General features: G+C 45.6%; 1 protein-coding gene across 2 annotated transcripts in view; it reads right to left on the bottom strand.

The window, feature by feature from the left end:
* SLC38A6 (solute carrier family 38 member 6) overlaps positions 1-20,735 on the bottom strand; it is a 66,146-nt gene that overhangs the window by 43,298 nt on the left and 2,113 nt on the right. The window contains exons 1-2 of one of the 2 annotated variants that reach the window (XM_088473735.1): positions 6,229-6,317; positions 964-1,210 (exon numbers count right to left, since the gene is read on the bottom strand). In XM_088473735.1, the coding sequence (XP_088329861.1) occupies positions 964-1,130 (167 nt within the window). In that variant the 5' untranslated portion in view covers positions 1,131-1,210; positions 6,229-6,317. Of the gene's footprint in view, positions 1-963; positions 1,211-6,228; positions 6,360-20,735 lie in introns of those variants that run through there. The other variant, XM_088473734.1, reaches the window with a different exon arrangement.

The raw sequence follows: 20,735 nt of genomic DNA, 5'->3' as shown, positions 1-20,735 counted from the left end.
TTGAATACATAGATAAATATTGGAAATTTGGGGATACTGTAGGATTGTCTTTCTAAATCATTTAATTGATACAATGTTTACACAAAAAATATCATGTGGGCAATTAGTACTCTGTACTACTGGAAAATCCCCTGAAATATGGAGACGAGAAAAGGATCTTCTATGTTATAAGACCATCTGGATCTTTGATCAGGCAACGCTGGGCAGGGAAGCAGTCACAATAGTGGGATCAATGGAAGAGTAGTCTAGAAGGACAGAGCGATAATGTGATAGAACTAAAATCATAAAGCAACAGAACAGACATAGGGCCTGATTCAGAGCCGGACGCTATTTGCGCTCGCTCGTTCAGAAAAAAGGGGCTGGCTATTTAAATTAACCGTTCGCTCTTTGCGGTCTGTTCACGCCTCTATGTCTGAACGAGCGAACAAAACATGCGAACGTAATTTTGAAAAAAACGCCCCCTGGCCACTCGCATCATACGTCATGTCCGCTATTTATTAGATTAATCGAGTACATCGGACGGCGTATGAAATGCTCGCTATTCTTGAGGTTGATTTTTCCAGTTCTGACTATAAAACAACCAAGTGACGTGGTCGATGACGCTGCTTTAGTAATTATGCACACCCTTAAAACGCCCGTTTTGACCTTTAGGCACGCCTGCGTTCGGATCACCACTCCCCGTTTTCAAGCACCTTCCCCTGTTACCACCCACATACGCCTCACTCTTGTCACTCAAAATAGCAGGCCCTCGCTATTTAGCGAGCACACGATTTTCGGCCGCACTGACTTGTGCGCGCATGCGTATTACAATCCGTACGCATGCGCAGTTGTGCGAACATCGCTCGGAACGAACGAGCGGCTCTGAATCAGGCCCATAGTACAATCAAGAGGTCAGTACAGTTGATAGATGGACAATAACAAGAAGTAAAAACAATTGTGTATAGCTTTAATATAGCCACACACCTTGGATCAAGCAAGAACACATAAAAAGGAGATAGGTTGAAATAGGTTCTGACAGCATCCAATGTCACCGCTGAAAGACAGAAGCCATCCCGAAAACCAAGATGGCCACTGAGAACAGAAGACCACAGAAAGGAGGTTGATAAATAGCAGCCATTTAGGGAGGGCATAGAAACAGAGGAGCAATGTTAGTGTCTGCAGGTGTAGATAGCGATGTGCAGAGACCCGAGTGGAGACAGGAGAATGGACTCTGGAAACAGAAAGTGAAAATATGACAATTAGATTCTATATAGGACAGATGGAATTACAGCATGTGCAGGAAATGTAAGTAAAAGATAAAGCACAATAACAAAATGCAGTATGCTAGTGATCACCACTCACTGCACTGGACTCCGGTTCTATTTTATGAAACTGCGCCTGCCTCAGAGCGAGCGCAAAAAGCACTCGCTCCGCCGCTCGCATCCAAAAGGGACGGCTATCGATGTTGATCGACAGCTCGCCCCGTTTGGAAGGCGGGGAGGGGGGGGGGGGGGGTGGCTGGGCAAACTGAGGAATTCCTGCAGGAACACCTGCCGTTTGTGGGCGGCCCTACTGACATCACTCGTGATGTCAGTAGGTGGACTTCTTGCTCTATTAGAGCAGGAAGTCCACTGGGGCTTGCGGCCACGAGACCCTACCGTAAGGCTCTCGTCGCAAGCCCGATGGTTGCGATGGTCTTGACCATCGCGACCATCACCTGGCTGCACGCATAAGCTGTGGGTGGTCACCCACAGCTATGCGAGCGGCCAGGAGGCTGCAACTTAAAAAAACAAGACCCCACCCTGATTCAGAGCGAGCACTCGCTTTTTGCAAGCGGCTCTGAATCAGGCCCACAGTATCGCAGTCAGTAACTCGCCATGGCCAGCTGCAGGTAACACAGTATCACAGTCAGTAACTCGCCATGGCAAGCTGCAGGTAGCACAGTGTCACAGTCAGTAACTCACCATGGTCAGCTGCAGGTAGCACAGTATCACAGTCAGTAACTCGCCATGGCCAGCTGCAGGTAGCACAGTATCACAGTCAGTAACTCACCATGGTCAGCTGCAGGTAGCACAGTATCACAGTCAGTAACTCACCATGGTCAGCTGCAGGTAGCACAGTATCACAGTCAGTAACTCGCCATGGCCAGCTGCAGGTAGCACAGTATCACAGTCAGTAACTCACCATGGTCAGCTGCAGGTAGCACAGTATCACAGTCAGTAGCTCGCCATGGCCAGCTGCAGGTAGCACACAGTGTTACAGTCAGTAGCTCGCCATGGCCAGCTGCAGGTAGCACAGTGTCACAGTCAGTAGCTCGCCATGGCCAGCTGCAGGTAGCACAGTGTCACATTCAGTAACTCGCCATGGCCAGCTGCAGGTAGCACACAGTGTTACAGTCAGTAACTCGCCATGGCCAGCTGCAGGTAACACAGTATCACAATCAGTAACTCGCCATGGCCAGCTGCAGGTAGCACACAGTATCACAGTCAGGAACTCGCCATGGCCAGCTGCAGGTAACACAGTATCACAGTCAGTAACTCGCCATGGCTAGCTGCAGGTAGCACAGTGTCACAGTCAGTAACTCGCCATGGCCAGCTGCAGGTAGCACAGTATCACAGTCAGTAACTCGCCATGGCCAGCTGCAGGTAACACAGTATCACAGTCAGTAACTCGCCATGGCCAGCTGCAGGTAGCACAGTATCACAGTCAGTAACTCGCCATGGTCAGCTGCAGGTAGCACAGTATCACAGTCAGTAGCTCGCCATGGCCAGCTGCAGGTAGCACAGTATCACAGTCAGTAACTCACCATGGTCAGCTGCAGGTAGCACAGTATCACAGTCAGTAGCTCACCATGGCCAGCTGCAGGTAGCACAGTATCACAGTCAGTAACTCACCATGGTCAGCTGCAGGTAGCACAGTATCACAGTCAGTAACTCGCCATGGCCAGCTGCAGGTAGCACAGTATCACAGTCAGTAACTCACCATGGTCAGCTGCAGGTAGCACAGTATCACAGTCAGTAACTCACCATGGTCAGCTGCAGGTAGCACAGTATCACAGTCAGTAACTCGCCATGGCCAGCTGCAGGTAGCACAGTATCACAGTCAGTAACTCACCATGGTCAGCTGCAGGTAGCACAGTATCACAGTCAGTAGCTCGCCATGGCCAGCTGCAGGTAGCACACAGTGTTACAGTCAGTAACTCGCCATGGCCAGCTGCAGGTAGCACAGTGTCACAGTCAGTAGCTCGCCATGGCCAGCTGCAGGTAGCACAGTGTCACAGTCAGTAGCTCGCCATGGCCAGCTGCAGGTAGCACAGTGTCACATTCAGTAACTCGCCATGGCCAGCTGCAGGTAGCACACAGTGTTACAGTCAGTAACTCGCCATGGCCAGCTGCAGGTAACACAGTATCACAGTCAGTAACTCGCCATGGCCAGCTGCAGGTAGCACACAGTATCACAGTCAGTAACTCGCCATGGCCAGCTGCAGGTAACACAGTATCACACAGTAACTCGCCATGGCCAGCTGCAGGTAGCACAGTATCACAGTCAGTAACTCGCCATGGTCAGGGCTAGGCTGTACAGTGTCACAGTCAGGAACTCACCAATATCAGGGGAAGGCCGCACAGATTCATAAATCAGGCTGGAGTCAAGGTAACACACAGGAAAAAAATGGCCCTCATTCAGAGCCACTCGCTATTTGCGGTCGCTCGTTCTAAAACAAGGGGTGGCTATTCAAATGAACTGTTCGCTAATTGCGGTCTTTTCATGCCTCTAAGTCTGAACGAGCGAGCAAAACTTGCGGTTGTAATTTTGAAAAATACGCCCCCTTGCCGCTCGCACCATACGTCATGTCCGCTATTTATTAGATTAATCGAGTACATCGAACAGCGTATGAAATGCTCGCTATTCTTGTGGCTGGTTTTTTCAACCGCTATTTTGCGAGCAGTTCGGAGTAAAAAAAAACCAAGTGACGTGGTCAATGACGCTGCTGTAGTAATTATGCACTACCTTAAAACGCCCGTTTTGACCTTTAAGCACGCCTGCGTTCGGATCTCCACTTCCCGTTCTCAAACACCTTCCCCTGTTACCACCCACATACGCCTCCTTCTGTCACTCAAAATAGCAGGCATTCGCTATATAGCGAACAAACGATTTTCGTCCGGACTGACTGGTTCGCGCATGCGTATTAAAATCCGTACGCATGCGCAGATGTGCGAACATCGGTCAGAACGAACGAGCGGCCGCTTACGAGCGGCTCTGAATCAGGGCCAATGTCCACAAAAGCCTGGTTGGTACACAGTAATGGTGCATACACACGGTCAGATTTTCTGTCAGATCTGAACGATAACGATTTTAAAAATCATTCAATCGTTCATATCTGAAAGAAAATCGGACATGTGAGCCAGAAACGATGAACGATGCGCGTTCCCGATTGTCAGATAACTATGTCTGACATCTGATGCGTTTGCAGTCATATTTGGTCGATTTCATTCATTTTAATACAGGCTGAAATCGTTCAAATCGTTTGTAAAATCGTTCAATTGTTCATCTGACCGTGTGTATGCACCATAAGTCAGACAACAAATAGAAGGAAATGATCATACAACAATAAGAAATGTGTTTCTCATTCCCAGGCCAGATAATACAGGATTTACTATATGGGTTAGTGATGCCATGTGTATGCACCTAAACTAGCACTTCTGCCTCACAAGATTTACATAGGTTCAGGCATCTATAAATAATGGGAGTCTCCTGACAAACGCACCTACAGAGAGGGGTGCTCAGTGTCAGACTGGGGCATGACGGGATCACCCAGGGAATGCAGTGATAGGGGCACATGCATAAGGGGTGTGGCCAGCCACAACAGGGACCTTGGCCATAGAGAAGACACAGCCTACAGACAACATGAATACTACAGTGCATGGTCTGGGCACCTTTATAAATATATAGTATATACACTGGTAGTTCATGCACTGTACAAATACACTATAGTCCTGGGAATGCAGTATAATACCCTGGGCTTAGTCACGGTAATCTGCATCTCCCGGGATAAGTGCCGGGCCCCATGTAGTCAACTGAATAGTTCCAGAAGCTACATCCCACAATGCTAAAGTAATCTTTCCCATCCAGTTTTAGACACGGATTGTGTGTACGGCGATCCTCTATCATATGTAGGTTCACCATCATGTGTTTTACTATTACACATATGTTACATTATATCGCATTCCCAAGACAATAGTGTATTAATTGGGATGCAGTCGGAGTGCCGACGGTTTAAATGCCGACCATCGGCATCCCAACTGTTTAATCCCGGCAACTGTCTAATGACCAGCGTTGAAATCCCGACGCCGGTCATTAGACCTGATCGAAGATAAGCCATGCACGGACAGCCGCAGGGGGAGAGGGTTAGGTTAGAGGCTCCCAGGGGGGGGGGACTTAAGGTTATGCACCCCACTGGGAGGTTAGGGTTAGGCACCCCCCCAGGAGACTTGGGGTTAGGCTGCAGTGAAGGGGGGGGGTTAGGGTTAGGCACCCCTGGGGGGGAGGGAGGTTAGGGTTCGGCACCCCCCCAGGAGACTTGGCGTTAGGCTGTGGGGAAGGGGGGGGGTTAGGCACTTGGGGTGAGGTTAGGGTTAGCCACCCCTAAGGGAGGGCTGGGGGGGGGGGGGGGAGGTTGGGTTAGTAAATAGAAAAAAATACTTACCTGTCAGGATCTCACTGCCGGGCTTCCGCTGTCGGGATTTGAACCGCCAGCCATGCAGCCATCGGTAAATCATACTGATCCCGTATTCATTACAGTGCAAAATCTGGTGTATTATACTGCATGAAGTACCAGTTTTTACTATATATTTATAGTAACGCGGTAAGCTTGCGACTAGCCCAGAGGCACTAGTTAACGTGGATCTCTGCTCGTACTCTCAGAAGAGTGTAAGCAGAAATCCGCTAGTCGCAGTCTTACCACGGGAGCAATCAGGCGCTACATCCCCACGCTGCTAAGTGAATCTCCTCCAATGAGAACTGCACTAGGACTAGTAAAGGCCAAATACATGCCGGGACATTCAGTATAAATCATTGCAGTGACAATTACAGAGAATCTGTCACTTACTGTGACCAAGCCATTAACCAGAGAAAGAGAAGTCATTAAATATCTGCTTGCCATATAAACATAATACCATATCACAACTAAACTAAAACAGCAATAGCTCACAAATAATTATGAATTAAAATATGCTACATAAAGAAATATACCTAAACCCAATTATTCCGGTGTTGGCCATGGCGAATGATAAGCCGAGGATGCCACTTCCCATGATAGCATTCATTAAATTGAACACGGAGAACCCAAAAGATGCGCCAGGGGATGTCCTCCTCGGTGCCCTCTGCAAAGAAGTAATGAGAAACAGATTCACCGAAATCAACATATTTTATAAATTCTATGTATTTTAATTTTTTTTCATTTGAAGGAAAACAGTCTTTATTCTAGATCAGGGCTGGGCAATAGGTGTGTGTGTGTGTGTGTGGGGGGGGGGGGGGCGCTAATTGCCCACCTTTATTCTAGATGATAAACCAGTACAATGACTCCTATGAGGACATTAAGAAAATCCATCTTACCCAACAGGCGTGCTACTGCCAACAAACATGCGACCAGGAGGGTTACATTCCCATCAGCGTGGGACTATTCTCCAAACCAGATGTATAGTTTTGCATATTTTAGGGCCCAGGATGGGTAGGGTAGTGAATATCCAGTGCCAGCTATTGGTAGCTTCCCGTTGTCAGCGCATATACCATTGCTGGGTATTACGTTTCAACAAATACAATTTAGGATGGGGAAATATATTACGCCTGTATAAATGCACCTCAAAATAAAACCAATGATAGCCCACTGTACCCTTCTAATATACAGTACAAAACAAAATAAAAGTGTTACATGGGGCGACATTGGGAATTCCAAGGGGTTTCTCACTCTACTTCTATTCTGAATACTTAACGGTCCTCATAAATTTTCACATATTATAGTGAAGAAAACATATAGGGGTATATTTACTAAAGTGAGAGTATTTAGAAGTGGAGATGTTGCCTATAGCAACCAATCAGATTCTAGCTATTATCTTCTAAGTGCTAGATAAATGTTACGTAGAATCTGATTGATGGCTATGGGCATAATCTCCACTTCCAAAAAACCTGCACCTTAGTAAATAAACCCCATAGAGAACATTTCATAGTGTAGTAAGGTAAACACAATTAATTTTCTAAAGTGTGCACCCATGTGTTCTCCTACAGAAAGAAGAAATAATGTGTGTGACCTGCAGAGAAGGAAGAGAGGGTGCCCTCTATTTGCACACAATTGTGGGTACATTCACACACTTCATAAACTCCACTATGATTCCCTTACTCGTAGGAAGACGGAGCGGATGCATTCACATAAATCTTACGGCAGCCTTTTCATGTTACTCAAAAAGAAACCTTGTAAAATGACTCTAACATGAAGAAAAAAAAAAGAAGGAATACCGTTCAAGGCTCAGAGGGGGGAATTCAATTGTTTTACTGTGGCCGCAGCTGCTGTCACAATATCCTAATGTTGTACCACTGGGTACGGGTGCCGCAGGCTAACGCTCCCCTCCCCCTCCCTTAGGGGTGCCTAACCCTAACATCCCCCCTAGTGCCTAACCCTAACCTCCCCCCCATGGGTGCCTAAACCTAACCCCCCAAGGGGGAGTACCTAACCTTAACCTCCCCCCTAGTGCCTAACCCCCCTTCCGCTACCCTAACCTTCACTGGGGGGTTCCTAACCCAAGTCCCCCCGGGGGTCCCTAAAAATAACCCCCCATCCCCAGGCTAAGTGTATATTTACCCGGCAGAGAGGACGATCAGTCCGACGTCGGTATTTTGACGCCCATGTTAAATCCCTTGCCGAGATTGACACTGGCGGATCCCCTATATATTTATTACTGATATAAACATACACAGGATTTTGATTAATCAAGTTCTATGGGTAGGACAATCTGAGGGATAAAATGGAAGGCCGTGATGGTAGATGTGGAGAGCCTCCATCTTTGTAGCATCCTATTTGTAATAAAATAATAAAATACAGACCTCTATCAGCATCGCTAATGGCAGACAATGCAGTTTCAGAGCTGGTGATGGCAAGCAAGCATCACCTGCAAATAAGAAAATGTTATATGATACTTCATGAATGGAAGAACCCACTAAAGGCTATTAGGTCCCATCACAAAAGCAAAAATAAAGACAGGCATACCTGCCTGGTGCCGTTAGAGACTGGAAGAGCGTTTGATTGAAAATCTTGATGACACTAGCTGAGAGAGAGAGAGTGAGGTGAAGAGATCCAGGATAGCTTGGAGAAAATGCCCCCAAATCAAATACCTGCCTCATGTACTACTGATAGCGGTAGACAAATGTCTGCTCAAGGTTCTTGGTCAGAAGACAGGAAATAAAGTTGAGAAATTACTGGGTGCCACCTGTTGCCTGCTTTCCTTGTATAAGTCAGCCTGATCATTCTTAAATCAGCAGGTGGATGATACGGTTTTATCCAGTTGCAAGCAATTTAAGAAGTCTGAATATATAAAGGCTACAAGCAGATAAACAATTTGCATTTTTCCAGTATCTAGACAGAGAATACCTTGTAGAGTATGTACAGTTGGGTAAGAAGTGTGGCTAGAACTTTCAGGAATGTAATGACAAATTCAGTAGGTTGGAAAAAACTTATCAGAGCCTTGAGCTTTGCTGTTTGCAAAGATCTAATGGCTGTAAGAACCCCTTACTCTGATCAAGAACTATTAAAATATTGTCTGGAATGGGATGTTAGGCAATTTGATAAAGCATTGGGGAGTTTGCATAGAGTCTTGGAAAGTAGCCATATGGTCTTTGAAATAGGTATATGGAGGATTATAAAAAAACAAAACAAAACCCCTATTTTTCCCCCCTTAAAATTAAACGTTATGTTGCCTTGGGTGCTGGTTTCAATTGTGGTGTGCTTGTACTGCAGTCTAGCTAATAAGAAGCTTGGGTGTTTATGTATCATCATGACCAAGCTCATAGCAAAAGAAAATCAGCTTTGAAGTAGCATTCATCAAGTACAGTCTATAAAATAATAGGTAGGAGCTGATTGGTTGCTATGGGCAACTTCTTCACTGTTTTCACTGCTTGATACATAAACCCCATGGTTACCCAGCTCAGTGCGGATTGGCTATCATTGTTGTTTTCCAAAGGTGACTGCTAGGCCCAGTTTTCTGGTGTCCTTTTAGTGTGGTGAATTTCTGATGTTTGTTGAAAGTGGTGCAATATGAAATCTATAATGAAAAAGTACTTACGCGTTTCACTGCAGCTTCCTCAGTGTGCTAAGCAGTATGGGCTTGGGAAAGAATTTAGTTTTGTTTTTAGCCTTTAGGATTTCTGCTGACTTTCCCACCAGAAGGTCTGTTGTATCAGGCAATTTACAGATTAAAATAAATCAATTAATAGACAAAAAAAAAGTTCCTTTGTGGGCCATTCTGGTTAGAATGCGAAGGTGGGTGGTGATGGAGCCCATGGTAAATTAATCCCATGTTGCTTTTGGTTTTAATGGATCCTAGCTTAGGGCCCGATTCAAAGTTGTACAAAATCCTAATGGTTTGTGTACAGTTCCGATGGTGGCTGATCGGCGCATGTGTAGGATCTGTACTGTGCATGCGCCGATCAGAGTCTGAGAGATCGCTCAAAGTGTCCCCTAAACCTCGGCGCAGTTTCGGGGGTGGCAACGGTGACTGTTTGTTGAACCAGGTGTGTGTCATCCCTGGTTTTGTCCAACGCATATTTCCTGGCCCCGGCAGAGGAGTTCCGGCGGCCATTCTGAGCAGGCTTACTCGGATGGCCGATGGCTGCCAGATGGTGATCAGATGTGTCTTCGGACACAGCACTCGCATCTGCAATGCCGACAGTGGGCGCCTTTAGCCTTCAAATGCTTCCGGCGCCATCATCATGTTTTTCCAAAGACGCAGCAGCAATAGAAATAGCGTACAACGCAGGCACTTAGCTAGTAGGAATTCCACAAATCCTCTCTTGTTGATCCTTTTTGGACATCTATTCCCATCTGGCTATTGTGTACACTTCTGAAGTGTGTGTTTATTGTTCTGTATCATATTTGTGATTTTAAGTATCATCATTTTTTAGTGTTCTAGCTGTTCTTCCCAATACTGTAATGCACAGGGGGCACATAATCAGATAATGCATGGTATGGGCTTGTTGATTTTAATTCTTCTCCTGTTGTTGTTAAATAAATTACATTTAGACTTTTTGGGGTCAATTTAATTAGCCTACATGCGATCTTCCATTGCATGTGCCGGCACACGGTATGGGTGATGTGCTGCGCACTGCACATGTCCCGTAAATATAGTAGCCTTAATAGACTAACATTGTGCATTTTCTTGTGCAACCCTATGGGGGTGTGAGGTAAACTGTGTGATGTAGTGACAATGTAAGGTGCCATTGCTGGCATTCACACACTGTCCCAACAGCACATCGCCTGCATTACCCCTCCATAGCACTTCATTTAATCGCCACTTTGTGTTGCTGGCTTTACAGCTATAAAAGCCTTATCCTTATACCTCTTGCCTTATATCCTTATACTGCTTACCTTATGTCACAACCCTGTCTAGTTTTCACCTTTTGCCTGTAGACTTAAGCTGGCCACACACTAGACCAACTTACATCCAACCAACCAACTTGTTGATTGGTTGGAATGAAAATGTGGTAAGGAATGAAAGCAAATGACAATCAGCAATTTGCTCCCAAACGCCGGTAAATGGACAAAAACTGTTGTTTGAACAAATTGTTTAGATCAAACATTTAACAAACTTGTCTGACGACCATTTTCATCTGTTTTTTGGCATTTAGGAACAAATTACTGATCATCATTTACTCCCATAAATTACCAGATTTTCATCCCAACCAATCACCAAGTTGGCTGGTTGGATGCAAGTTGGTCTAGTGTGTGGCCAGTTTTACCCCTGCCAACTGTTTCCATGGATTTGTATGTGTAATTTGCCTGGAGGACTTGCTCTAATCATGCTGGCTGCAGCACTTCTCTGTATGCATTCTTCCACACTGATTGTTCACCTGGGCTCTCCTCTGTCTGTGAGCATTGCAAGTCTTGATTGGAATCGCAGGTGTGGTTCTGATTCTCAGTGCTGCAGAGATAAGTACTCCCTCTGCATGCTGTGCCCTCCACCACTCAGAATGCTACTGCCAGACCACCTGTCCATATCCACCAATTGCAGCCAGACCCAGTGTGTATGTGTGTATATATATATATATACTCCCCTGATAGCATTCTGGGCCTGAACATATCATTACTTCCCGTGGTGTATGGTTCGTGCTTGTTTCTGTGTACAAGTGTTTCCCTGTCTCCTGCTGACAGCAACCCCTGGTGCATCCAGAAAACCTGCTACAGCAATACCTGGCAATCCAGAAAACCTGCTACAGCAATATCTGGCAATCCAGAAAACCTGCTACAGCAATATCTGGCAATCCAGAAAACCTGCTACAGCAATACCTGGCAATCCAGATGTCCTGCTACAGCAATACCTGGCAATCCAGTAATCCTGCTAGTTCTCAACCCAGTGCAACTCTTGTGTTTTCAGCATCAGCTATAAGTGAGTTCCTGTGCTCCTGACCTTAGTCTTGTGTCCTGCTGCTTGCCCTACTCCTGGTTGGTCCCTGGCACCCTGCAAACCTGCACCGTGTTACTCTGCCTTGCTTCCTGCTGTGGATCAACTCCTGCTCCTTCTACCCTGAACCTAAAATTCCCAGACCTACATATTCCATCCTGAACCTATTATTCCCTATTACCCAATCCAACCTACACCTGTTCCAGCCTTTGTCACTGCATTTCCGGATTACCCTGTTTAGCCCTCGTCTCAGCATTACCTGATTTCCCTTCAGCCATTGTCACGTTATTCCAGTCCAGAGTCAAGTTCCAAGTTCTTTAGATCAATCCACATTATTCCAGTCCATAGTAAAGTTCCAAGTTCCTGTAATTTATCATCAAAGGTAGTTATCATTGCCACATAAATCTTGCAATAGAGCTATCTACGTCATCTGTGGTTCCAGTTATGCTGGTCTCCGTTGAATCCCGCTCATCACCTGAGACAGGTAACTCACAGACACCAATCGTGACAGAATGCTCAGGTCCAACGATGGTGGCGGATCAAGCACCTAATAAGGGACTAAATGCTTTCCCTAACCTGGTCGCTCGCTTGGATTCACAAAAGGCCGTACAGCATCAAGTGCTACAGCTTTTGCAAATCCTGAATAATCGGCTAGATGGTACTCAAATCACACCTGAACCTCTACCTTCCATCAACTGCTGGAGCAGCTACAGACTTTACACACCAAAATTTTTCAGATCATTCCCGAGTGTCAACGTGTCACTGCCCGTTCCGGTCCCAGCCCGGATTCTGCCCGTTCCGGTCCCTGCCCGGATTCTGCTTGTCCCAACAGGAGACTCCAGCAGCCCCAGGAGGGGGTCTCAACTCCCCGCGCCCCAGTAGGGGGTCCCAAGTTCCAGTTACCAGGGAGAAGTGTCTTGTACTACAAAATGTGATCATGGTTCCTGTTCAGCGTCTCCTGCAAATATCGTTCCAGGAGATGACAATCTCTGTAGTCTGTTCTCAGCTTTGATTGTTGATGCTACTGTCTCTAGCTCCCCAGGACTCCTTCCAGTTCCATCAATTGGTCCGAATTCCGAACATCTGTCAGCTTCAGTTATTTAAACTCCTCATCATTCGGAGCATCCTCAAGTTTCCTCCAGCCCTGCTCCGCAATCCTCGAATACACAGGATTCGTCGGATACTCCAGCATGTATTTATTTTGATGGGGACTTATCTCAATACTATGCTTTATTGAAAATTCTTCGCTATGATGAATTTTTCTTTGCCATGTGGAGTCAAGCCTACTAATATTGTAGAGTTTATTATCCCATCTTTTCAAGGTAAAACTTGGGACTGGGTTGCCCCTATTTACGACTCCAATGATCCAATGCTTCTAGATATAAAGACTTTCAGTGTAACTGTTGTCAAATAATTTGGTCCTTACCCTGTAAACCAATATTCTAGCGAAGTTCCCAGTTCCAAAATATTGTCCAAGCAGTCTGTTTGTGCTACCAATAATTCATCCACCACTCCTCTGAAATCCGAACAAGGTCAAGTTTGCAAGGGCCAGCGTGCTGAATTCCAGGCATCCCAAGGATGCATGCACTACAGAATCTATATCCCTGAACATGAGATGTGCGCCCACCTCCTTGTCCTCTTCATACTGCGGTACCTCCCAAAACACCATCAAAATTGGTCATGTTTCGCTTAGTTCCTCCCAGGAGTCCTATCAATGTTCAAGTCCTACTAAGCCTTCCGTTTTACCTTTAGATACTGACTCAGAATCTGAATTCGTTCATGCACACAATAAACCTCTATTCCCTGAAGACCATCTGTCGTTTGACCCTGTCCTTCCCAGTCACGTATTTCCTTAGGAGTTGCCCGAGAGAGCTACGGCTTTCCGGGGGAGACGATCATCTTCCCACCAAATATACCAGCGAAATAATGCCGGTTCTACATCTTCTCATACCAAATCTTTGTGTACTACATTTCCAGAAGAGTGTCCTCATTTTGGGATTACTAAAGACTTCCTAGGTGATGAAGGTTCCACCTGTAGTGAGGAAGACTGGTCTACTTTCTCTGAGGATGAAGATGTCTGAAGAGATGTTTTCAGAGTTATGGTGTCCCTGTGTTTGAAGCTCCTGGAATGTCATGTTTGAAAGAAAGTTGTTTTTTTTTTTCTCTGTGTCCGAGGTCCACCCATAAATAGGGGGGTACTGTCACGACCCTGTCTAATTTTCACCTTTTGCCTGTAGACTTACCCCTGCCAACTGTCTCCATAGATTTGTATGTGTAATTTGCCTGGAGGACCTGCTCTGATCATGCTGGCTGCAGCACTTCTCTGTATGCATTCCCTTCCACACTGATTGTTCACCTGGGCTCTCCTCTGTCTGTGAGCATTGCTTTTATAGTACATTTGCAGGATGGATCACATTACATGATCTGGCTACAGCTCTAACCACGGTCTACATGCTGATGTTACCCTCATTATTGCACATATTATATACACTATACCGTCTATAGGACTTCACAGATGAGTTCGGTGTTGTATCTGATCGGCATGATGCTTCTTCTCTGTAAGAGTATTTGTCTGTGATTGCAATCCTCCTGTGTCTACTAATTTAATCTTTGGAAACCACTTCCCTTTAATCTTCTCTGCACCTATTCTCAAGATTTATTTTTTTTTATCAATTTTAATAGCTTTTCAAAGGCTCTGATATACTTTTCTAGATGACTAATGGCAATTGGCCAATGGAGAAAACATTTTGATTGTGCTAAGGGCAAAGAAAACAGTCAGGACGGCGGCATAGTTTTACTACAGCTTTGGATCTGGTAGTGGTGTATGGACATAAGCAGGTATTCCCATTATTACATCTAAATCACACTCTGAATACTGCTAATATCCCCAGGAGGGAGCACCCTGAGAGCAAGACCTACATCAAAGAGACAAGTTGTTTGAATCTAGTTTAATTGAAGAATATGTTATTAATTTGCAAGAATATCAATGCTCTAATAAGACATTTACTTGGGACTGGTTTTGTTCCTACTAACATGCTCACCAATATCCTGCATATTACATATGGTCTATGGTCTAATTAGAAAATTATATTGATTAGTACCTCCCAACATTGGGGGCAGACAAGAAAAAGGAGCGCGACCTTGTGGTCTGGCTTTTGTCTCGGAGGGGGCATGCCCAGCACTTCCTGAGCCTCTCGGCTGTCCCCAGTCCCACTTCAAAATGTATATATGCCGTGCAGCATGTATTTACTCACTGCTCCGCTATGCGGTAGAAGAGAGGGTGGTGTCAGATGAGGGGTTACATATCATCAGAAAGTCACTGTGGGAATATCGTTTATCTTATAAGCAATAGTCCTTAAAGAAAAAATATTTTCTTGTGAACAAATACAGTATGTTCCATGGAGGCAGGTTATTTTTTTTATAGTCTAGCAAACACTTCTTAAAACATTATATTTAATAAGCATGCCATGAAAAAGAATAAAACCTTATATAAAAACATCACATAACAAAACAAAACTATTAACGCTGAGAGGGCTCTGTAATTAACAACTTGATCTAAAAGCAATTCTGACCTCTAAAAAGATCAACAATGCCACAACTACACTATGAACACAGGACCAAAAGTCCCACAACACAAATGCACACGTACAGTTTGGGTAAGAATAAATACATATTAAAACGATGTGTACCCAGCGATCCGACGGGTGACTGCACGGGCGACGGGATGACATATCGGGCTGCCAGTACACATTAGGCGACCTGGTGCCCGACATTTCGGCCCCTGTCTTCAGTCGGTTCGTCAGATTGTAGGGCCGACCAGACGATGCGATTGACGACCAAACAGGAGTGCGACACAGAGACGATATTGACAATATGTCGGATCGGCCGAAATATGATCTAATGTATACCCAGCTGAAGGCAAACAAAATCACAGACCGTTCTCTGTAAGTATTTCCATGTAATCTGGTTTCGGCACTGAATACAAGGAGCAAATGTCCCAATGTTTTAATTTAGTCTCTTTAATGTAGTCTCCAAGAACACAGGGAGGGGGTATTAATCTCCGTTCACATAGGGTCTGATTCATAGATGGACGGATCTGGGATCACTATCACAACCGATAAACTTTGAATATGTAAAAGGCCATACACATAAATTTAGGCCCATTTATACTATCAGTGAACAGGACAATTGGGGGATAAGGAACCTATTTCTACAGTATTCCTGACTTTATCTGCTGACGTATTTAACTTTAGGGCCTACATCTAATTGTTTTATAGCCATTTTATCTTACCTATTGTTTTTTTAATAAATGCTATTTGTGTATTTCATCTGCTTAGTAACGGATTAATGTTTACAGGCCTTGAGGCCACTGGTGTGCTGTTTATCTTGTTTGTATCATTGTAATCCTTAACAGAATAAACCTGTAAATGATGTGTTACTGGCCGATTCGCACCCAGTGAATCAAACAGGCAAAAGTGGATCACTAACCGCCAATTATCAGCTGTCTAGTCCGATTATTGCAGAGGTTCCCAAACTCAGCCATTACAGTCCAGGTTTTAAGGATATCCATACGGATGGTTAAATCAAACGGGTTGGGTATGAAATCCGGGCAGTCGGGATGCCTGCTGTCAAAATGCCGACAATGGCATGCCAACGCTGGGAATCCCGGGTAAGTATGTCAACCTTCCCTTCTTGCACCCTAATGCTAACCCTCCCCACCCCGCACCCTAACCCTCCTAGTTAGTGCCTAACCCTCCCCCTTGGCACCTAAACCTAACCCTCTCCCCTTGGTGCCTAACCCTCACCCCCCCCCCGGTGCCTAAAGCTAACCCCCCAAGGCTAACAGCTAAGGGTGCCCCGGCTTACCTTCGATTGGGATGCCGTCATTCGGGATTCCAGCGTTGGTCTGTGGGCTGGTGTCGGGATTTAGCTGCCTATGTTAAATCCCAGGTTGGGATTCAGATGCCGGGATTTCAACAAACAGCGTCCCGGCCGTCTGTATTTTAACTACATCCCAAATCAAACTGAGGTACTAATTAAGTCACCTGTGCTCAAGCATAGATTTTCTTAAAAGTAATGGCAGAGTTTGGGAACTACGGGATTATTGCACAGTGTATATACAGCACCCAAGGCAGATGGTCGTACTAAGGCCAGTTGGATCTACTTCCGACATCTGGAGTGCTGAGCGATGTTAGTTAGTCACGATGAGCCAATATTGAACTGCAAATGTAGTGTGTACAGAGATCGTCTGATAAAGCGCATTCAATAAGGTCACTTCAATGATCTTTAGGGACATTTATTGGCTAGATAGGAATTATAATGGAGTAGTGTGTACATTAGAAATCAGATGTCCGTAGAATTGTTTCAGCTCTCAGAAAAAGAGAATTGTGGATCATTTCTGTGATCTGCCAGGTGTGGACCTAGCTTTAGCCACCCAGCTCTGTATATGTGCAGATATAAAACAAAACTACAAGTACCAGCATGCCCTACCACAATTTTAGCATTCCCGAATAGCAAAACTGTGGCAGGGCATGCTGGGACTTGTAGTTTCACAACAGTAGGAGAGCACAGGTTGGCCAGGCCTGCGCTGCATCATGCACTTTATGAGAAGTGTTTGAGTTCTTAGACACGGTTCCACACTTGTTATAGTAAGTAGTAGGAACCTTTCTGCATAAAGATCATGTGAAGTCAGAGTGTATATATAAAAATCATTCCTTATGCATTTTCATATAAAAAAACAACTTATTCCTCTGTTTCCTAAACATCGTTTTTAAAAATCAAGAATGAAATCTATTGCTGGCCATACACCTACACGATGAGTACCGATGCGACTCACCGTGCGTTTTCCCTTCAATTCCCTGGCAGTCCCGGCCACACAATTGACACACAATGTACATACAATCTCACTATACGATGCATCGTGTGCCTGTCATGTGAACGGCTTCATTTGTTAACAAAAAAAACTGATGCACGCATAGGCAGATCCGTGATGCATGCATCGGTCTGTAATAAAATAAGCACAGATGCAGGCATGGTTCAGTGAGCCTGGGGTGCCCTGGAGGGGGGGATAACCCCTTTATTGGGGGGTGCCCAGCTCTCCAGGGATCCCACGACCTGGGCTGACTAGAGGTCAGGGCTGATGCTGCGGCTGGGGGGCCCGGTGAAAGGGCGCCCCTGGCTGTGGCATCAGCCCCCCGCTAGAAAAAGTCTGATGCTGGTTCTGGAAAATACAGGGGAAGCCTACTAATTTTCTCCCCCTGTATTTCCAGAACCAGGACCGGATCAGAGCCCAGTGCTGGTTGCGCAGAATACGGGGGAACCCTACGTCATTTGTCTCCCATATTTTGGCAACCAGAGCTTGTTCTGACTAGACCGGTGCTGGTTGTGCTTACAAACGGGGGATCCCTACGTCATTTGTCCCCTGTGTGTTCCCCAACCAGCACTGGGTCCCTAAAAGCCCGGGGCTGGTTCCTCTTTGGAGGGGGGGGAGGGGGAGCACGCCATTTTTTTTTTTTCATCACAGATGCACGGATGGTTCTCACTGAACCATCCCTGCATCTGTGCTTACTTTATTACAGAGAGATGCATGCATCACGGATCTACCAGTGCGTGCATCAGTCTTTTTTTTTTTTAATTTAAACAAATGAAGGCACTCTGACGCACGATGCATCGCATGCTGAAATAAACGGCACGATCAGCATATGAACTCGACGGAGAAGATGGACTGCACATCTGATCACACGATACATTTTGAAGGCTGCGGGAGCGTGTATCGCATCGTATCCTACCTAAAAAAACCACAAGATTTCCACACGATCCATCGTACGGCGCGTCAAAAATCGGGAATCGGCCCAAAATCACGTAGGTGTATGGCTAGCATATGAAATATCCTATAAATTCAATATGATATCCTACGCTTTAAAAGCAAAATAAAGAATGAATTTACCAGGTCATACAGTGAACCTTTATGAAATCTATTTGGGAATTGCAACCATTTATAAATAGCTATTTGCATTGCTGAATTACATGAGGTTGGGAATCTACAGTTTTCTGTTTCTCTAATACCCCTTTAACAGATAGGTTTTCTGCTGTGCACCCACATCGACCTGGGTACTGCCTATGTCTGAAAAGAGTAAGCCTGGTTGACAGTCCCGGGTCCGCGAGCCTGCAACCAACCAGGGTCTTTCCTGGGACTTGTAACCTGGGTCAGTGCCCCGGTTCATGTTTGAAAGGTTTGAAAAACCTACCCTTGATCCTAACATACTCTCTTCAACTACCGACCCATCTCTCTCCTCCCTTTTGCTTCCAAACTTCTTGAGTGTATTGTTTACAACCACCTTACCACCTTTCTTTCCTCCCACTCCCTCCTTGACTCATTTCAATCTGGCTTCCGTTCTCTCCGGTCCATTGAAACTGCCCTCACGAAAGTATGCAATGACCTCCTTGCTGCCAAATCCAAGGGCCACTTCTCTCTACTCATTCTCCTTGACCTCTCTGCTGCATTTGACACTGTAGACCACCGTCTCCTCCTGCAAATCCTTCACTCTCTTGGTTTACGTGGCACTGCCCTCTCCTGTCTGTCCTCCTACCTCTGATCATTCCTTCTCGGTCTCCTCGAAAGACTCCTCTTATCCCCCCACTTCCACTAACAGTAGGAGTTCCCTAAAGGTTTTGTTCTTGGACCACTCCTACTCCTCTATACGTCCTCTCTAGGTGAACTCATCAACTCTTTTGACTCCAATATCATCTCTATGCTGACGATACAAAAATCTACCTTTCCACCCCTGACCTCTCCCCCTCGCTCCACACCCTTATCTCCAACTGTCTATCTCTTCCTGGATGTCCCAGCGCTTTCTTAAGCTTAACATGTCTAAGACTGAGCTGATCATCTTCCCACCCTCTTCCATTACCTCACTTCCCACAATTTAATTATCTATTGATGGCACAACTATCTCCTCTAGCCCCAAAGTGTGCTGTCTTCGAGTTATCCTAGACTCCTCCCTCTCCTTTAAACCACACATTCAGCACCTCTCGCAGTCCTGCCGTTTCCATCTCAAAAATATTTCCAGGATTAGACCCTTCCTCACCCTAGATGCTACTAAAACCCTCATCCACTCGCTGGTCATCTCCAGATTGGACTACTGTAACCTTATCCTAGCTGGCCTCCCAGTCTCCCACCTCTCTCCACTACAATCAGTCCTCAATGCTGCTGCTCAGCTCATCTTCCTATGCAGACATTCTACATCTGCTTCCCCTTTCCCCTTCAGATGCCAATTCAAGGTTCTTACACTCGCCTACAAAGCCCTCACCAAATTCTCTCCCACTTCTCTGGCCTCATCTCCATTCACACTCCCGCCAGTCCACTTCGCTCAACAAATGCATGCCGCCGCTCTTGCCAACTGATTACTTCCTCCCACTTCCGCCTCCAAGATTTGCCCGTGCTACTCCCAACCTTTGGAACTCTCTCCCTAACAGACTCTCCACCCTTCTACAAATTTTCAAACAGGCTCTGAAGAACCACTACTTCATCAAGGCCTTCCAGCTCTCATCCTAACCCACTTCATGCTCTTTCCTCCCTATCTAAACCATCTGTGTCACACATGTCTGACTGCTCCTCCCCTTCAGAATGTAAGCTCTCATGAGCAGGGACCTCTTCCCTCATGTGCTTCTCCTTATACTTTCTTCTACTCCTTACTCCCACAAGGGCACCTAAAACTTGACTGCCAACTCCCTGCTGCTTATTGTGAGTGCTTTAATCGCTATTGCAGCAATGTATATAAAACATGTCCTTGTCCTGCACTGTAATGTACTGTAAGTTACTCGTTTCTTGTTCACTTATTAGTTCTATGTACTCTGTAAAGCGCTGCGGAACACTTGTGGCGCCATATAAATAAAGTATAATAATAATAATAATAATAATAAAAAGGTATGACCTGGGTCATGTTTAAAAGGACTTGATTTGAGCATACAGTGGACATGGGTCTTGTATAAAGGGTGACTACCAGGGAATAACTCGGGTTCTCACCCAGATGTTAACGGGGCAAGTACAAAAATCCCGGCATTCGACTCGTGTCCTTTAACCTGGGTCAGAGC

This window comes from Taudactylus pleione, unplaced genomic scaffold (assembly GCF_031769625.1).
Source record: "Taudactylus pleione unplaced genomic scaffold, aTauple2 ptg000139l, whole genome shotgun sequence".
NCBI classification, from domain to species: domain Eukaryota; kingdom Metazoa; phylum Chordata; class Amphibia; order Anura; family Myobatrachidae; genus Taudactylus; species Taudactylus pleione.
This window is presented reverse-complemented; position numbering and strand designations above follow the sequence as displayed.